This window comes from Eriocheir sinensis, chromosome 47 (assembly GCF_024679095.1).
Source record: "Eriocheir sinensis breed Jianghai 21 chromosome 47, ASM2467909v1, whole genome shotgun sequence".
Taxonomy (NCBI): Eukaryota; Metazoa; Arthropoda; class Malacostraca; order Decapoda; family Varunidae; genus Eriocheir; species Eriocheir sinensis.
The window spans coordinates 5,997,040-6,017,203 of NC_066555.1; the positions used below are offsets into that span (position 1 = coordinate 5,997,040).

Sequence of the window (20,164 nt, forward strand, 5' to 3'; positions counted from 1 at the left end):
GTGGCAGACATATTACTGGGAGATGGTATAAGTGGCGCTGATAAATACAAGCACACAGGCTCAGCACCTCTAAGGCAAAGACAAATATCTCTGTTAGAGGGCAAGGAGTGGCATGAACGTGTGTCATCCTTACGTTGAGGCGCGAGGTGCCGTCAGCCTGCACGCCCGGGATGTTGAGGAGGATGCGGACCACGCCCTCGTTGCCCTCGTGAGCCGCCAAGTGGAGGGGCGTAAGGTCTGCCTCCGCGCCCAGGTCCGGAAGAAAGGGGCGGCCACCGCTCAGGATGGGCGGCTCTGACTTAATGGTGGCAGGAATGTGTGCCAGCAGTTCTCGAACCATCTCTGCACGGAGGCCCAGACGGGAGTGAATAACACCAAAGAAAATTAAAAAAATCACCTTTTCAAATGTTACAATTAGCCTTGATGAGTGTCTCTACCATCAGTGTTAACATGAAAAGTGTCTTCTTCAAATATATTCCCCTGGAAGGAGACTAATATTACTTTGTGTCATGTGTTCTCACCTGGCTGGCCGTAGTGGGCGGCTACGTGGAGGGCGTAGAGGCCAAGTTTTTTGCTGGTGATCCTGAGGCTGGTTACTTCTCTCAGTGTGTCCAGCACCTGGCTGTGGCCGTACCTGGCTGCCAAGTGTACCGCCGTGAACCCCATCTGGTGTGAGATGATAAATGGCATGTGACTATAGGATTAAAAAAAAGTTATTTTAAAAGTTTATCCGTCACTGTACCGTCGCACAACTTGAGAAACACTTACGCCATTCTCAGCTTTCGGTGATGCCCCGTTTTCCACTAGGAACTTGACGAGTGTGGCGTGGCCGCCCTCCGCCGCCAGATGGAGGGGCGATGACTCCCCGACGCGGTTCTTGCCGTTGATGACCACGCCGCGGTTGTGACGCATCAGCTCCCGCACGACGTCCACGGAGCCCTGCTGCGCCGCGATGTGCGCACACGTGTTGCCGTCCTGGTGACAGCAGACATGGCAGTGAAATAAGGCGGTCATGTCGACTGAAATATGCTAAATCATTTTAAAACGGGGGAGGAGCGTGCGGGTAATCAGGTACGCTACCAAGGTTCCTGTTGCTACTAAGGACGAATAATTCGCACTTGTTTACCGTGTGGTCGCGTCACTCGGATTACTTTAATTTCTCTGAGGCTGCGTGTCCTCGTTTCATGATTGAAATGAAAATATTGTGTAGGTGGCAGCAAAATCCCTGTGCTATTTCCTCCAGCGACAGCCTTACCTTGTCAGCGGTGGTGACCAGCTCCGGGGAGGTCTTGAGGAAGAGCTTCACCACCTCGGAGTTGTTGCGCATCGCCGCCACGTGCACCGCCTTCTGCCCCGCGTCGTTGGTGGCGTTGGTGTCGGCGCCGAGCTGCAGCAGCGTGTCGCACACCTCCAGCTGCCCCGCCTCGGCCGCCAGGTGCAGTGGCGTTTGTTTTTTCTGCACAGGGGTATTCACACGTTCAGTTTTTATACGACCTACAGAAGATCATTTTGCAGTGTTGACAGGTGAGATTCAAAGCCTGAGACTGAGGGGGTGGGACGCACCAGAGTGAGGGCGTCCTTCTGGGAGTGGTGCTGCGTGATGAGCGAGAACACAAGCTCGTTGTAGCCTTTCATGGCGGCCAGGTGCAGTGCTGTCAGGCCCGACATAGTGCGTGCGTTGATGAAGGCTTTGTGTAACAGCAGGGCATTGCACACCTGAGGGAGAGAAGAAAGGCCATGACAGGCATTATATTATCGTAAGAATGTAATAATCGATAGCACACTACGCCCTTCGAGGCACTCAAGAGCTTACCAGCTTGTAGCCGTGCTCTGCTGCCAGGTGGAGCGCGGCCTTGCCCTCGCTGTCAAACACGTCGACCCTCGCCTGGTTGTCCAGTAGAGTGGACACGATGCCCTCGTGGCCGTTATCGGCAGCGTTCAGCAGAGGCGACCACCCGCGTGACGACTGCATGTTGACCAGCTTCTGAATCTGAGGAGAGGGAAGGAAGCATGCTGAAGGAAGCTGTATAAAAAATTAAAAAAACTTATGCACACAAGAAACAAAATGCATAATTAGATAAACTAGTAAATGGATTGTTCGCAAGCTACTCGGTCTAAATTGCAACCGAGGTCTGACAGGCGTGGAAATTACACCATCCAGTGTACTAACCTTGTCAGGCGGAGTGAACCTCAGCATCTCGTCCAGCACCGCCTCGTTGCCTGACGTGGCCACGTAGTGGATGGGCGTCTCCGAAGTCTGAGGAGAGACAAACTCAAGGTGAAGGTGAAGCTTCGCATCTGCCCCGCCGGCAATAACTTCCTTTTGGACATAAAGCACACCCCCAAGAACCCTCACCCCCCTCTGTGTGTATGTGTGTGTGTGTGTGTGTGTGTCCCTGCACCTTGGCGGTGGCCACCATCAGCTGGGCGCCGTTGGTCAGCAGCAGGTTCGCCATCTCCCGGTCGTCGCCCGCCTTGTAGTTGGCGTTTTGCTTGTTGACGCGCGCGGCGTAGTGCAGCGCCGTCTCTCCCGCGTGATTCTGCGGCCAAGCAGGAGGAATTAAGAAAATGTGAATCGCAATAATAATCATTGTTATAAAAATTGAGATTCAGGAAGAAACACCAAGTAAATAGTTTCACAACAAATCCGAAGAGGCTGAGAATAATAACCCGACAAATGAAGTCCAGCCCCTCACCTTGGCGTTGACCAGCTTCTCCACCGCCTCTTTGCCGCTCTTCCGCGTGACGTGGTCCAGCAGCATCTTGGCGGCCTCCACGCGGCAGGACAGGCAGGCCAGGTGCAGCGGCGACTCCCCGGACTGCCCGGCGCGGGGAGGAACAACATACAGGTACAGAATAGGAAATCGTCTTGCCCTAGTTAAACAACAACTCTGTTACTAGCAAAACATTATGGTCGGTATTATAAGACACACTCGGTTCTCATATCAACTCTTTCTAAGGTCAAAGAGGGGATCAATCGGGTTCTAATGAGTGTTTCTTTAGGTTCACGGTACAGAAGAAGGGTCAGACTACCACCAGGGTCATAAAACTACTCGTGGAAATACCCCAAACTCGTACGAAAGCCTTGACAAATAGGTGAACTTGGGCGATGAAATGTTTAGTAATATGGCCCAACGTGTCTGTATACCACATGAGGAGCCAACCTCTATGATTATCGAATGAAATGAAAGGGTAACAAATATGGCAAGTCTAGAGCAAAACGGTCCCCGCGGCTTCACCTTTGATTCGGTCATTCTATGTGTGAACTGAACCCCTGAATGAGACCAATGTCGTAAAAGAAAACCACGAATGAGAGAGCGGACAGTGAACTTCCTTCTTGTCTCCCTTTTGCCCTTCCTTCCATCCTCCCTGCCCCTTTAATTCCCGTCTGTCCTCCTTCCCTCCCTTCTGCTGCCCTCTATCCGTCGATCGCTCATTCCTTCCTCCCTATCTCTCGGTAAAGTTGTCAGATTACTACTACAAAACATATGGCTCTCGAGCTCTTTTTTCATGTTACACTTCAATTTTTTTACAGGTTCTTTGTTGGCGGTGGGTGAAGGCCTATCAGAATGAGAAACACAGCGCACCTAACTTGTATCCTTCCCCTTCTTTCCTCCCTCTTCGTGAATGGTTATAGTTATTTCCTCCCTCTTCGTGAATGGTTATAGTTATTTCCTCCCTCTTCGTGAATGGTTATAGTTATTTCCTCCCTCTTCGTGAATGGTTATAGTTATTTCCTCCCTCTTCGTGAATGGTTATAGTTATTTCCTCCCTCTTCGTGAATGGTTATAGTTATTTCCTCCCTCTTCGTGAATGGTTATAGGTAGAAACCCAACAGTTAGTCCGGCTGACCCCGCACCTTGGACTGCAGCAGTGGCTTGGCGTTGTCGTCCTCCAACAGCAGCTTGAGGGTCTTGAGGTTGCCGTTGTGGGCCGCCAGGTGGAGCGGCGTCTGCCCGTCGTCCTTGGGTAGGTTGGCGTCGGCACCGGATTTGAGCAGCATCTCGGCGCACTTCTCCCCGTCCTTGACACGCGCGGCCAAGTGCAGCGCCGACTCCCGCGCCGCGCCGCCTGCAGCACACAGGTCATAATGGCGCGCGCGCGCACACACACACACACACACACACACACACACACACACACACACACACACACACACACCTTCCTCTGCTAACACCCACACCCACCTTGCATGGTCAGGTTAGCGCCGTGGCCCAGCAGTGCCTCCACCATGGCCGGCTTGCCTGACTTCACCGCTATGTGCAGGGCCGAGAACCCGTCCTGGGGAGGAATAGCATGGTCATGTTACAGTGCAGGAGGTTTGTGAGTCTTTATGCAAGCCATCGGTGTTACAACAGATCGCCGCCAGACAGCCAAGCCTTACATTGGTGGTGACGTCCACGTGCTCGCCCTTGTGCAGGATGGCGTTCACCACGCCCACGTGGCCACGCTGCGCCGCTGTGTGGATGCACCGCGCGCCCATCTTGTTGGGCATGTGGAGGGGCACGCCTGGAGGGAGGGACAGGTGGGTGCAGAAACGTTGAGTGTGGGTCTAAGTGCACATGATACAGTCCGCCATAATGGTTCAGTATGCTGTAAACTCGTTTTAACTAAATAATTAGATCAATCAGGTCGTTATATCCAACAGTTTGTTGTATCAGAAGATCCTAATACATACAAACCGCTGCGTCAAAAGAATGAAGAGTGTATTGTTTACAGTGGTAAATAATTGTTTAATCGCATAGAATGTGTTGCTCTGATTGTTCAATAAATATTGTTTAATTAAATGATAAAATGACAGGTATGTCAAATACAATGCACTTTATATACAACGTTCAGCATGTTTATCTGCTTCGATTAACCCACTTTTTGTTACAGAAGGGTTTGTTAAATCGAGGGCTTAGTGCAGTGGTATTCATTGCGCGGCTCGCGAGCCGCTGGCGGCTCGCAATGACTCAATTCACGGCTCTCGAAAAATATATAAATTAATTAATAAAAAAAATACATAGAAAAATAATTTAATAATTTATCAAGAAAGATATATATTTTCATGAGGTGAGATGGAAGACAAAGTCACAGTAAGCGATAACATTCTAACATCCCTGCCCTAGTCGTACAGAAATCATACGTGTCTACTACGGGAAAACTGATCAGCGACACGTCTACGTAGTTCTAGGCCGCGCGAAATCATACGTGTCTAATACGGGAAACATCAGCGACACGTCTAGCTCTAGGCCGCGCGTCGGTGGTCTCCCCGAATCAGTTGCTATTAATAACAAGACATGTAGGCTAATATTACCATGTCAAATTTTTCTCATTTACTATATTGCACTTGCAGCCCAGTACTACTTAATTTAATTAGTTGAGTTACGCTAACTTGCAGTAGCTGCGGCTCTCTAAATCAATGTGTTTAACCAAAGTGGCTCTCTTGCAAAAATTAGTGAATAACACTGGCTTAGTGTAATGGAGCGTCACGCGGCCTTGACCCACCTTTCCTGAGGAAGGCCATGACGGTGTCGGGGTGGCCGTGCAGCGAGGCGATGTGTACCAGCGTGGACCCGTCCTTGGTGCGGTCCATCACAGAGGCCTTGAACTTCTCGGCCAGCAGGTCCACCACCGGCGTGAACCCGTTCTCGGCAGCCACGTGGATGGGCGTGCGGTCTAGGAAAGGCAGGAGAAGGCGGAAGGGGTGAAGGGGGCGGGGGCGCGTTAGTGGTAAGGGGCGGGGGACTGTTAGTGGGCGAGGATGGCAGGGTGAGGACACACGGTCTCCAGATAATGCAGCTGTAGTGCTCTCACTGTTTTTCTTTGTGATAATTTGATGTGACAGGAAACGGCATCATCCATTTATCATTTATTCCCTATTCCGATCTGAGGCTTAAACAACACCGATTACTATGCAAGATAAACAAGCATCGGGGTAGCGCAGCCCAACTTGAAACTATACAACACTTTCTCTTAAACAAGGACTATATAGTTTTAGACCAACTTGATTTCTAATTTGAAGGACAGTATTTCATTATAACTTCACCCGAGTAGCACGAGTAGCGGGCTTTTTTTTGTACTCTTTTTGTTGCCCTTGAGCCGCATCCTTTGATGTAAAAACAAAACAAAAACAAAACTCACCAAACTTGTCCGTAATGTTTGGGTTGGCGTGGACAGAGTAGAAGAATTTGACGGTGGCCTCGTCCCCCTCCTCGGCGGCAATGTGGAGCGGCGTCTGTCCTGCGGCCTTGGGGGAGAGAAGGGGTCAAGCTGCGTGTGTGTGTGTGTGTGTGTGTGTGTGTGTGTGTGTGTGTGTCCTGCATCCTCAAATATCACGAAACTAAAGACCCAACGTAAATTTTCTATCCTCCAGTTGATTCGATGTTCTGCATCTTCAAATATTGCGAAGCTGAAGACAAAGCAGTGGCAGACGCATTGTAAATCTTCAAGGCATACACTTATTTATTTTCTCTCCAGTTGATTCAAAGTTTTCCTACATCTTCGAATATCGAGGAACTGAAGACCTAGCTGTAGCAGAGGTAACGTAAAATTCAAGGCATGCATTACTATTTTTTTTCATTTGATTCAGTGTTCTCCCGCTCTCTACAAACGCGTGAGAAGGGCGGAAAACAGGCCACGAGGGGGAAAAGCGAGGAACTGATACTGGATGAAAGCACGAAGGAGAGGCGTGAGGGAAAGGAATAAGGATGCAGTGACCATGAATTAAGGGGCGTGAGGGGAAGGGAGGAGTATGGGGGAGGGAGGTGCTGTGGAGCGTCTTATCGGGGAAACACTGCCTCTTCCATCTCTTCCCTAGGTGCGTTAAGCCTCGATATCCGACTCCAGCCAAAGAAAAGGGGAATGGCCCGGCAGTCAGAAAGGGTCCATAGTTGCCGTAATAAGTCAGACGCGCCCAGAATATCTCCCCAAAATAAAACCGCAAAATCAAACAAGATCAAAGCGGAAGATAAACTCCAGGAACCGAGACAGGAAAATCAGAATTAATGAGAGCGAAATATCATAAAGAGAAGACCGTTTGTGTGCTGCTGGACATTTCCTTCCCTTCCCCTCCCCTTCCATGGCCGCATTTTCCTCCCCGAACCTCGTAGCGTCGTGGGCATGGGAAGGGGAAGGAGGAACAAGCTAGGGGTTATATTTAAACATTTCGGCGCGCAAGATCACCTAATTGACAAGGCTTTCGTAGGAGTTTGGGGTATTTCCATTGATACTCTTATCCCTCAGGTGGTAGTCTGACCCTTCTTCTGTGCCATGAACCTAATAAAACACTCATGAGGACCCGACTGATCTCCTTTTTGAGCTTTGGAAATAGTTAATGTAAGAGGAGGAGGCGTCTGAGAATACCGACTTAAGATCCATATTCTTAAACGTCTCGGGCTCTCACTACGAGTTTCCCAATATCACAGAGAAGATTAACCGGTTTTCATAGATGTTTTCCCGTTCACTGAGAAGATTAACCGGTTTTCATAGATGTTTTCCCGTTCACTGAGAAGATTAACCGGTTTTCATAGATGTTTTCCCGTTCACTGAGAAGATTAACCGGTTTTCATAGATGTTTTCCCGTTCACTGAGAAGATTAACCGGTTTTCATAGATGTTTTCCCGTTCACTGAGAAGATTAACCGGTTTTCATAGATGTTTTCCCGTTCACTGAGAAGATTAACCGGTTTTCATAGATGTTTTCCCGTTCACTGAGAAGATTAACCGGTTTTCATAGATGTTTTCCCGTTCACAGAGAAGATTAACCGGTTTTCATAGATGTTTTCCCGTTCACAGAGAAGATTAACCGGTTTTCATAGATGTTTTCCCGTTCACTGAGAAGATTAACCGGTTTTCATAGATGTTTTCCCGTTCACAGAGAAGATTAACCGGTTTTCATAGATGTTTTCCCGTTCACTGAGAAGATTAACCGGTTTTCATAGATGTTTTCCCGTTCACAGAGAAGATTAACCGGTTTTCATAGATGTTTTCCCGTTCACTGAGAAGATTAACCGGTTTTCATAGATGTTTTCCCGTTCACTGAGAAGATTAACCGGTTTTCATAGATGTTTTCCCGTTCACAGAGAAGATTAACCGGTTTTCATAGATGTTTTCCCGTTCACAGAGAAGATTAACCGGTTTTCATATATGTTTTCCGTTCACTGAGAAGATTAACCGGTTTTCATAGATGTTTTCCCGTTCACTGAGAAGATCAACCGGTTTTCATAGATGTTTTCCCGTTCACTGAGAAGATTAACCGGTTTTCATAGATGTTTTCCCGTTCACAGAGAAGATTAACCGGTTTTCATAGATGTTTTCCCGTTCACTGAGAAGATTAACCGGTTTTCATAGATGTTTTCCCGTTCACAGAGAAGATTAACCGGTTTCCATAGATGTTTTCCCGTTCACTGAGAAGATTAACCGGTTTTCATAGATGTTTTCCCGTTCACTGAGAAGATTAACCGGTTTTCATAGATGTTTTCCCGTTCACTGAGAAGATTAACTGGTTTTCATAGATGTTTTCCCGTTCACAGAGAAGATTAACCGGGTTTCATAGATGTTTTCTCGTTCACAAGAAGATTAACTGGGTTGTCAAGAGTGTTCTCCCGTTCGAGGTGCCTAAGTCGGGTAAAACTATCACGGGGATCACAAAACACTCCATGAAGATCCCAGCTACTTCTACGGAGGGGGCTTTTCAGACAGGCGAACCGAAGAGCCGAGACTTTTAGCAATACGGGGTTATGGAGCCGAGACCTTTATGAATACGGGGTTATGGAGCGGAGACCTTTAAGAATACGGGGTTATGGAGCCGAGACCTTTAAGAGTACGGGGTTATGGAGCCGAGACCTTTAAGAATACGGGGTTATGGAGCCGAGACCTTTAAGAGTACGGGGTTATGGAGCCGAGACCTTTAAGAATACGGGGTTATGGAGCCGAGACCTTTAAGAATACGGGGTTATGGAGCCGAGACCTTTAAGAATACGGGGTTATGGAGCCGAGACCTTTAAGAATACGGGGTTATGGAGCCGAGACCTTTAAGAATACGGGGTTATGGAGCCGAGACCTTTAAGAATACGGGGTTATGGAGCCGAGACCTTTAAGAATACGGGGTTATGGAGCCGAGACCTTTAAGAATACGGGGTTATGGAGCCGAGACCTTTAAGAATACGGGGTTATGGAGCCGAGACGTTTAAGAATACGGGGTTATGGAGCCGAGACGTTTAAGAATACGGGGTTATGGAGCCGAGACCTTTAAGAATACGGGGTTATGGAGCCGAGACCTTTAAGAATACGGGGTTATGGAGCCGAGACCTTTAAGAATACGGGGTTATGGAGCCGAGACCTTTAAGAATACGGGGTTATGGAGCCGAGACCTTTAAGAATACGGGGTTATGGAGCCGAGACCTTTAAGAATACGGGGTTATGGAGCCGAGACCTTTGAAAATACAAGGTTATGATAAAAGAGAAACTGGACGGGCAGCCACACCCAGGACCCAACACATATTTTTCACAGTTTATCCCGCGGTAATCGAGCGTAAAATCACCGTAAACAGCATGGGTCATCTTCTCAAACATTTCGGCGGCCAGGAACACGCATTTTATGACAAGACTTTCGGTGGGATTTTGCCAGGTAGGAGATTTTTAACGGCAATTTTGTACTCTATTCAGGAGGAGTGAGTAGCGGGCTTTTTTTTTTCATTATTGTTTTCTATTTTTTTACGCCTTTGAACTGTCTCCTCTGCTATAAAAAAAGATAATTTGTAAGGTTAATTAGTGAAAGTATTAGACTTCTTTTCTTTTTTTCTTTTTTTTCTTATTCTCTCTCTCTCTCTCTCTCTCTCTCTCTCTCTCTCTCTCACACACACACACACACACGTCCACCCCCCACACACAGCGACACAATTTGGATATTTAGGTCAGTTTAATTCACTTGTTTCTGTTGTCTTTCTTTTTGTCATGTGTTTGTTTATCCCGCGTTCCCCAAATCCCTCCCCCCCCCCCCAGCTCGGCCCTCACACGAGTCCAAAGTGATTATGGCATTAGCTACCGAATACGTTAACTTTACAGAATGATGATAATGTATTAATTGACCGTATAAATGCCACTATTTTACTCCTAACAACCCCAGAAACGTTCCCAAATCGGTGTCTTTTGAGTTAAGTGGCTGGTTTCACTGTGAGTTACTGGCCTTCGCGTGTGTTATTTCTACATTATTTTCTGCGTTACTTTCAAGATATTTTCACGAGGTAACACACTCGCCAAAAAAAATAGTAAACACACAGTCAGGCCTAACGTTTTTAAGATGTTCAAACGTTTTCGCTTGTTCATCCACTTCCTCGTCTCACTTCACATTAGATCAATTTTGACACGTTTTACTGATGCTCTCTCTCTCTCTCTCTCTCTCTCTCTCTCTCTCTCTCTCTCTCTCTCTCTCTCTCTCTCTCTCTCTCTCTCTCTCTCTCTCTCTCTCTCTCTCTCTCTCTCTCTCTCTCTCTCTCTCTCTCTCTCTCTCTCTCTCTCTCTCTCTCTCTCTCTCTCTCTCTCAGACGCTTCCTCCTCACGGTACCGAAGAAGGGTCAAACTACCACCAGGGTCATAAGACTACCCAAGGAAATGACTCAAACTCTTATGAAAGCCTTGTTGAATACGTGATTTTGGGCGCCGACATGTTTAAAAATAAAGCCTTAATATTCGGGAACTTCTGACATCCATTGCGATTTACACAGAGTTTATAGATGAAAACCCGTATTGCAAAGTTCTCATCTGTGCCACCTTTCACAAAACAGTGGCGGCCTTAAGATGGCACCTCTCACTGCTTAACCCGGTAGCTGCGGGGGTCATGTTACTTAGGTTAGGTTAGGTTAAAGGCCCCTCTAAGTAAAATAATGAGAAAGAATCATCACTCACGCAAACCATTTCACAATATATATCAACGCATGTGTGATCAGTTTATGCATCATCTATTTTGGGAGGTTTATATCATGGCAGAAATTTGGCCCATCGCTGGTACACGGTAAAGCCACAAATTTGGCCCGTCGCTGCTACCGGGTTAATCTTCCCACATGCAACACGCCTGCCTGCCTGTGCTCCATTCCGGCTTTTATGCAAGTTTATAGAAGGAAACACAAATTGCCAAGTTTTCATTGATGTCCACCAGTGGATCTCGACGCATCATCTAGACTCCTCAAGATTGCTTCTCCCATGCACTGTCTAACTTTCCCACGCACATCACGCCTACAACTGCTTTTTTCTGGGTTTTCTGCCGGGTTATTTATGCTTTTCAAAATTCCGTCTTGGATGTTCCGTGTTCTTCCTGCTCCTAATGTCTGTGTGGTCGCTCAGCAAAGCCCTGTCATTCACCCACACCGCCTCCTGTTATGTTATTATGAATACCTCTACATCGCTCTTGTGGTAACCCGGATGTAACACTAACCCTACAGTGAAACCATCTTAGCGATTCCTTTGAGGCGTTGGCTCCCGCGGGTCCTTTCCTCCCCTCTGCTCTGCCACACAGTTCCAATACCTGTTTTTTTCCTCTCATGTGTTACCTGTAGCTAGCATATGAGAGGAAGGGACAGGTGTTGGGGCTGTGTGGCAGAGCAGAATGAGGAAAGGACCCGCGGAAGCCAACGCCTCAACGGACTCTCTAAAATGGTTTCACTCAGGTAGATTAAATGTGTTCAAAGGGCCAGCAGGGCGGAGATGGGCACCGCCGTCACTCGAAGCTATAGCGTAAACTCCCTACTTTTATTACTGCCCCGTCTTTTTACAGGTCGAACTAATGCGGCTCTCCTATCTGGCCTCCTTAATGCATATATATCAAGCGTTTATTTTAACTAAGGAATCAGGGGCATGGATTAACCTGCCGCGCCCTGTGACCCTTCCTTCGCGGTACAACATTTTACACCTGCATTGACGCCCCCCTTCCTCCCCCACCATCATCACGAAGCCGTGGGGGAGAGGGGGGCACCAGCTAAATGACTCAAATTTTTACCCTCTTGGGAGCATGCAAGGAGGCGGCGGGGGGATCAATGGCGCCCTGCAACAATTATAGCGGATTGCGATTCTCGAGGTGAAGATTGTGTGTTGTGTTTTTGTGTTGTGTCATGCTGCTGCTGCTGCTGCTGCTGCTGCTGGGTACTATACAGTATCGCTATTATCATATACTATTATTATATATTGTTCTTCTTCGTCCTCTTCTTCGTCTTTTCCTTCATCTACATTTATTTTTTCATTATCATCACTATTATTGCCGCTACTACTACTACTACTACTACTACTACTACTACTACTACAAATAATAACATGAACAATAGCAACAACAGAAATATTAGTATTGCCACCATCATTTTTTTGTGCCATACATGAGTGACTTACATTTTGGGCGTCCGTGCTGGCCCCGGCATCCACGAGGACCTTGACCATGTCCGTGTCTTTCTTCCTGCAGGCCACGTGCAGCACCGTGTCCCTGGTGTTGGCGCGCACCGACTTCACCTGCTCGGGGCCGTGGTGGAAGACCAGCTCCCGCACCAGCCCCTGATGGCTCGCGTCCACGGCCAGGAACAGCGGGATGTCGCCGCGCTGCAACAAACGGAAACAGTTAAAAAGACATCCTACGAACGTTTAGAACTTCTACGTGACTGTGTCTACCAAGAGAGATAAGTAAAACAAAACTCTTTCAGGATGGCAGCATCAGGACAGGAAAAGTCTGGGACTACATGTTTTTCGGCTTCTCCCTCTGCGTCCTTTTGGTGGCAGGGCGTGTTGCTGGATATTTTTATTCATCAAATCGCTTTGCTCTCGGTCTGTCGCCTGTACCGTACAATCATACGTCATCCCTCAGCGACGATCTCTCATTATGCGCCTCGCTTTCGTGCCGATGAGCCTCCCCTGCACAAAGTGGAACCGTCGGCCACCTGTTTCAAAGAACGAGGCCTGAAGGTCAGCAGACCTTCAGGCACTGCTGGACGTGACGGTGGGGGGGCGTGGCAGTGGCACTGGACTTTGTCGGCGTCTCGCCCGCCTAGGAGTGATGCGTGAAGGCAACCGTTCCCGAGGGAGTGATACACCTCGGCCTCTGATTACTTCCAGCGCGAGGCGGGGAGAGGAGGAGGGCGTGAGGCAGGGCGGGGGAAGGAGCGAGACAGAGAGGTAAAGACTTCGGGAAAAGGAAATCAAGTGCATGACTAATTAAACAAATGTTCGAAAAAGGACGCTGATTTATGAATGATGAATCGAAGCGATAGTGAGGATGATGGGAACGATTCGGATCATGATGGAAGGTAACAACACGAGAAAAAAAGAAGAAAAGTTAAAGAAAACGAAAGAGGGAGGAAGAGACTAACACAGCTCCTGCAGTGTTTTTACCGACGACTCGCATGACGCAGCTGGGGAGTGAGTCGCGATTTAAAACAAAAAATAAAATAACATGCCATTGTACTAACTTGAGGTGATGAGAATATACACGAGGAGCGATGGAAGAGAGAAGGAAATCAACTGCCGTATGATAGCAGACACCAGCAGAAAGACAACTCCTCAAAAACACAAGCCAGGCAGATGTGAGGCACTAAAGAAAACATTAGAGTATAAGAACATAAGGAGTTTCAAGAGGCGGGCAGTCCTGTACGAGCCAGCTCCTGTAAGCATAAAAACTCCACCCAACCTCACTATCCATGAACTTATCTAACCTGCTATTCATATCGCTTCCACACATTTTGACTTAACTTTCAAAACAATCCCATGACAACAATCTATCTCTTTAGGCTGAAGTGGATTAAGAGGCGAGAAAATGGAGGTATCACGGTGGGCTTTCAGGTAATTTCAAAAGTCGCTTCTGCTAGTTTCTCCACCAAGGCCACACGGACCATGTCAACGCTTGGGCAATGTGGGTCAGACCTCTTTCAGCCAGTACGTGACCCATTCGTTTTTAGGTCACGGGCATCATGGGCTGAGTAGGCAACGCACACAAGAGTCACAGTTACTGATCGCTGGGTAACGCTGACTTAAGGGTTCAGCCTCATCCATCACGGCGCCAGGCATTCCTGTCCCTCACGTGCCCTGAACCAATTCCGGGCTTTTGGGTCAATCCCGTGGGCGTCTGAAGGGCCTCCTCTCCCCACACTGCATGCCGCGGGGCCCCTGGGAGCTCGCGGCACACAAAGAACACTCACGCTGCTGCCTTCGACCTTGTCATCGGAATTTTCACGTGAGTTTAGTTAAATAAGAGAAATTGTGGTAAGGCGGCAGCACTAGAGGGATGATGAGGAGGAGGAAGAGAGGTGGGGGTGGAGGAGGAGGAGGAGGGAGAAAATGAAGAAGAAAAATAAGATAAAGAAAAAGAAGAAGACAACGACGAAGAGAACGAAGGAGACGACGACGAAGAAGAAGAAGAGGAAGAGGAAGAAGAAGAAAAAGACGAAAAAGAAAATAAGAAAAGGAAGAAAAAATAAGAACAAGAAGAAGAACAAGAAGGAAAGGGATAAAAAGTAGGACCCCACATCAGCATAAAGAAAGGAACCACCACCACCACCACCACCACCACCACCACCACCACCACCACCACCACCACCAACAACAACAACAGCGACAAAATAACCAAGCCAGCAAGCCACAACACAACACCACCAGCCAGTCAGCCAGTCCTCCAAAAATAGAAGAGAAATACAGTTCGATTCCCCCTCGCACGACACCCCACCACCACACCACCAGCACCAGCCATTAACACTCCCTCTTCCTCTTCATTACACAGACATACGAAGGTCATACTCTCTCTCTCTCTCTCTCTCTCTCTCTCTCTCTCTCTCTCTGTGTGTGTGTGTGTGTGTGTTCGTTTGTCCTTCTGACTTCACTCACTCACGTCTTCTTCTTCTTCTTCTTCTTCCTCATCCTCCCTTTCCTTCTCTCTTTTTATTTCCATTACTTCTCATCCTCTTCTCCATTGCTCCCATTTCCCATCATCCTTTTTCTCCATTGTCTAGCCTTCCTTCCATCCTTCCTTTCATCATCTACTTATATTCTCCCATCTCCCTCTACTCTCTCCTTCCCTCCCTCATCCTTAACTCTTTCCTTGCTTCCAGTTCCTTCCATATCCCTCCCTTCCCCTCCATTCTCTCTTCCAGGCCCTCAGCTGACTTTCCGAGGAGGTGGGACAAGGAGGACAAAGGGAGAGGAGACAGAAACCAGTAATTCTAAACATATCGGTGTCTCAGTTCGCCTGTTGGAAAAGCCTCTCGTAAAAGTTGCTGGGGTTTTCAAGGACTATTTTGCGATGCTCTAGTGAACGATGGACCCATGTATACCCGGTTAATCTTCCCTGTGGCCTTGGGAAGTAGTCGAACTGGGACCCCGATGCGCTTAAAAGTTTGGGCCAGAGAGGTACAGGGAGAGAAAGAGGGAGGTAGGACAGCAAAGGGTTAACCAGGTAAGGACACAAGAGGAAGGAAGGGAGGCAGGGATCACTTTCAGGGGGGGAGAGGGGAGAAAAGCAGACAGGGACGTTGAGGAAGGAAGGGAGGCAGGGAACAATTTACAGGGTGGAGAAGTAAGGAGAGCAATTAAAGGAAGGGCGTCCGAAGCAGGAAAATGTCTCGTTTCAAACCAAGACGAACGACAACAACGCCTTCATCGACCCGTCCAACTCCATAAGGGAAAATATGGACAGTAAACGAGGAAGAAAAAGAAGAAGAAGAAGAAGAAGAAGAAGAAGAAGAATCTGATTTTCCTTCTTTTTCCTGTCCACCACAACCTCCTCCTCCTCTTCCTCCTCCTTTTAATCTACTTCCTTTCCTTTATGTAATTCTTCTTCCTCCTCTTTCCTCCCTTTCCCATCATCCCCTTTCTTCGTTATTTATCTTCCTTTCTTTTCCTCTTTATCATAATTCTTTGTTAGTTTTGCTTTACTCTTTTTTTTTCTCTACTATTTCTTCCTTCCTTCCTTTCTCCTCCATCGACTTTATTTTTTTCACTGTTTCTTCCAATCTCTCTTTCCAAGCCTCTACTTTCCTCTCCTTTTCCTCTCTTCAACTTTTCCTCCACTCCCTTTTCTCCATTCCACTTCTTTCTTTCTTCTCCTTTATTTTTCCTCTTCGTTTCTTCCACTTTTTTTCCTAACCTCCACTTCCCTTTCCTTCCCCTTCTTCAGCTTTTCATCCACTCCTTTTCCACTCTTCCACTCAACTCTCCATTCTCCTTTATTTTTCCTCTTCGTTTCTTCCACTTTTTTTCCTAACCTCCACTTCCCTCTCCTTCCCTTTCTTCAGCTTTTCATCCACTCCTTTTCCTCTCTTCCACTCATTTTTCCCTTTCCTCATAATCACCTCCACTTCCCTTCTTAACCCTATTCATCGTTTTTCCACTTTTTTTCACTTGATTTTCCTTCTTCTCTTTTCTCATCGTTTCCTTTACTTTTCCTTTATTTCCATCTTCTCCTTTTCCCGCCTTTTTACTCTTTCATTTCTTCCTTGCTTTAATCTTTCCTTTCTTCTTTCCTTTTTCCTTCCATAACCTTCCATCCTCCACTCCCTCCTTTCCTTCTTGACGCCTCTTCCTTTTCCTTCCTTCCCTTCTTTTATATTTCATTTCTGCTTCCATCTTTTAAATTCCACTTTTTCTGCTCCGTCTCATTCCCTTCTTCCTTCCTCTACTCCTTCCTTGCTTCCACCTCCTTCTGTATCCCCTCTCTCCTTTCCTCCTTTCTCCCTCACCTTTTCCTTCTACATACTTCTTCCCTTTTCACAATTCCATCTCTACTCTCTCCTTTCTCCTCCTTTCCTTGCTTCCCCTTTCCTTTCACCTCCCATTTCTCCTCAACTTCCTATTTTTTCCTGTTCCCTTTCTTTTTTTCCTAACCATTTCTTTCCTCTTCCTTCTATTTCCCTTCCCCCTTCCTTCTCAGTTGGCGCGTAGTTCATAACCTGAGACGCCGTTCGGAATACGTGTCCACTTTACTTGACATTACGGAGGGTGGGAGGGAGGAGAGGATGGAAGGAGGGGGTCAAGGAGGGAGGGCAAGGAAGGAGGACTGAAGGTGGTGGAGGTGGAGGGGTGGGGGTGGATCAGGCAGGTGGATAATTTACCGTCATCATAAGTAGGTCGCAGGGTGGTCAGGGTCACGAGGGCTTCAAGAGTTGGTTGCTGGCGTGAGAGTGAATATTGCTCTAATTACACCAGCCACTTGAGCCCAGAGGCAGGTGGGTGGGTATGCTGCGTGCGTGTGTGTGTGTGTGTGTGTGTGTGTGTGTGTGTGTGTGTGTGTGTGTGTGTGTGTGTGGAACTCTGTGACAAGTTGATAGGAATAATGACTAAGTTCACATCACGTTTTCTGTTCACAAGGGAAAAAAATCGTGTTATCTTACGACCACGAATTGAGTTTTATCGATGTTTTAATGTTTTTTTTAGAGAGAGAGAGAGAGAGAGAGAGAGAGAGAGAGAGAGAGAGAGAGAGAGAGAGAGAGAGAGAGAGAGAGAGAGAGAGAGAGAGAGAGAGAGAGAGAGAGAGAGAGAGAGAGAGAGAGAGAGAGAGAGAGAGAGAGAGAGAGAGAGAGAGAGAGAGAGAGAGAGAGAGAGAATCGTCTATAAGAGAAAACTGTGGTATTTGGCTAACAGTGAATCGTGCGTAAGGGCATGTCGCATTCTTCGCGTCCTGTGTCCCTCGTGCACGCGTGGACGAGGGAAGCTTTCATTTCTGTGCACACGAGGAGGCAGGGTTGTTGTTGGAGCCGGAAACTGCTGTCGGTTTTAGATAATTCTTTTTCTTTTTCTTTTTTTACGGCTCGCCTAAGGCACCGGTAAGCTGTATTGGTGGCTCCAGGCCCTTTTGGCGCAGGCAAGTGTTTATAGTGGTGCCATCTCGCCTGGCTCATACTGCCCCCCCAGAGCTCATTTTTAATTCTAATTTAGAGAGTGAATCTACAGTGACGCAATACTTATTAAAATCATTGTATTGTTGTGTAACCGGTTATAATCTGCTACTCTATGGATAACACGCACGGCTGCTGTGGTCATACACCCAATATCATTAGACGAAAACAGGCATGAAATTAACAGTTTGACTAATTACGATTACGTTAATATGTGCGGTGATATTTAAAGCATATTATCATGTGATGGATTCCAATAATTATGATGAACTGACCGACCAAAATTACGCGATCTTGTCTGTAAAGTAAGTATTTTGTACTTGACTATACATACTATACATACAGCTATAACTATACATACAGCGGGCTTTTTTTTATAGTTTGCGGGATTTTTTTTATATTGTAGCGGGCTTTTTTTTTATAGTTAGCGGGCTTTTTTATATTGTAGCGGGCTTTTTTTATAGTTAGCGGGCTTTTTTATATTGTAGCGGGCTTTTTTTATAGTTAGCGGGCTTTTTTATATTGTAGCGGGCTTTTTTATTGTAGCGGGCTTTTTTTATAGTTAGCGGGCTTTTTTTATTGTAGCGGGCTTTTTTTTTATAGATAGCGGGCTTTTTTTTATAGATAGCGGGCTTTTTTTATTGTAGCGGGCTTTTTTTTTATAGATAGCGGGCTTTTTTTATAGTTAGCGGGCTTTTTTATATTATAGCGGGCTTTTTTTTATTGTAGCGGGCTTTTTTTATAGTTAGCGGGCTTTTTTTATAGTTAGCGGGCTTTTTTATATTATAGCGGGCTTTTTTTTATTGTAGCGGGCTTTTTTTTATAGTTAGCGGGCTTTTTTATATTGTAGCGGGCTTTTTTATATTGTAGCGGGCTTTTTTTTATAGTTAGCGGGCTTTTTTTATAGTTAGCGGTTTTTTTTTATTGTAGCGGGCTTTTTTTATAGTTAGCGGGCTTTTTTTTATTGTAGCGGGATTTTTTTATATTGTTGTTTCCTTTTTTTTTGTGTTAATATGCGCTTCACGTGCCCGATCATTTGTTTGCCGTGATGCCAATGTTTTTGAGCCGGAAACTAAGTTATTTTTATGTGTCCAATCGCTTTATGATTAATTTCTGTAAAAAGATATAAAAACGTATAATGCATTTTTACATAATTCAATTTACAGACATTCACCTATATACAAAAAAATAGATGTAGAGATAGTTATAGGGAGGTAGATAGATATATGAAGAGATATAATTAGACAAATATAGATATAGATTTCTTTAACCACCAATTTATATTCTATTAATTTTTCTTCTTAAATATCTACCCACCCACTGCCTCTGGTCATACACATCCAACTCTTAAAATAACGGGCAAAAGCTTAATTCGGCGTGTGGAACAAGGAAACGCCACCAGTTGAAGAGGAGGGAAGAGATGAATGGAAAGAATTGTGTGTGTGTGTGTGTGTGTGTGTGTGTGTGTGTGTGTGTGTGTGTGTGTGTGTGTGTGTGTGTGTGTGTGTGTGTGTGTGTGTGTGTGTGTGTGTGTGTGTGTGTGTGTGTGTGTGTGTGTGCGTGTGCGTGTGTGTGTCAAAAGAAAATATGTGGAGGCAATTGAGGATAGATAAACTTCATGTAAGGAAAATAAATAGCGTAAAACGGATAGAAAAAACAAAACAAAACGTCGGTAAGGCGCTGGATATGGAGGAATGCAAAGTGTTAGCTACAAGAAGGGATGTGTGTCTGAGGAACAACAACAACAACAACAAATAGAGGCAAATGAGGATAGCTAAATTTCACGTGAGAGAAAAAAATAACATACAACGGAGGGACAGAAACACCAAATAAACGTAAGGAATGGTTCTTGAAGTGGAGGCATGCTAAGTGTGAGCTATATACGGGTTGTGTAGGGGAGACGGAGGGGCGGGGTCACGTTACGGCTAACCCCAATGCTGAAAGGAAGGCACGGGGACACACGACAGCCGGGGCATGAAAAAACCCATAAAGAAAGGCTCTAATGACGGAGATGGGGTGCGTGAGCTGAATGGTGATGGGCGGAGAGCTGCGCCTTGTGTGTGGGCTGTAATGAAGGGTGTGGCGTCGGGCGGGGGCGTTGGGGGGGTTGGGGGGGTTGGGGGGAAGAGGGTATAGTGACACGGGTGGAATATGAGATGTGTGGTGGTAGTGATGGGAGGGGCAGGAGGAGGAGGAGGAGGAGGACAATGAAGAGGAGGACGTTGAAGAGGACGAGTATGAGAAGGAGGAGGAGGAGGAGTAGGAGGAGGAGGAACACAAAGGAATAACAAACAACAGCAGACATGATGGTCCTTACGAGGCTGT

The 20,164-nt window shown here is 46.7% G+C and overlaps 1 protein-coding gene across 2 annotated transcripts in view; it reads right to left on the reverse strand.

The window, feature by feature from the left end:
• Positions 1 to 20,164, reverse strand: part of LOC126981302 (serine/threonine-protein phosphatase 6 regulatory ankyrin repeat subunit C-like) — a 120,228-nt gene that overhangs the window by 11,154 nt on the left and 88,910 nt on the right. For both annotated transcript variants that reach the window (XM_050832232.1, XM_050832231.1), the window contains exons 5-19: positions 12,360 to 12,563; positions 6,127 to 6,232; positions 5,491 to 5,661; positions 4,385 to 4,509; positions 4,188 to 4,281; positions 3,860 to 4,071; positions 2,697 to 2,819; positions 2,403 to 2,540; positions 2,171 to 2,257; positions 1,814 to 1,990; positions 1,564 to 1,716; positions 1,256 to 1,456; positions 769 to 975; positions 522 to 666; positions 134 to 342 (exon numbers count right to left, since the gene is read on the reverse strand). In XM_050832232.1, coding sequence (XP_050688189.1) covers positions 134 to 342; positions 522 to 666; positions 769 to 975; positions 1,256 to 1,456; positions 1,564 to 1,716; positions 1,814 to 1,990; positions 2,171 to 2,257; positions 2,403 to 2,540; positions 2,697 to 2,819; positions 3,860 to 4,071; positions 4,188 to 4,281; positions 4,385 to 4,509; positions 5,491 to 5,661; positions 6,127 to 6,232; positions 12,360 to 12,563 — 2,352 coding nt within the window. The remainder of the gene's footprint in view (positions 1 to 133; positions 343 to 521; positions 667 to 768; positions 976 to 1,255; positions 1,457 to 1,563; positions 1,717 to 1,813; positions 1,991 to 2,170; positions 2,258 to 2,402; positions 2,541 to 2,696; positions 2,820 to 3,859; positions 4,072 to 4,187; positions 4,282 to 4,384; positions 4,510 to 5,490; positions 5,662 to 6,126; positions 6,233 to 12,359; positions 12,564 to 20,164) is intronic.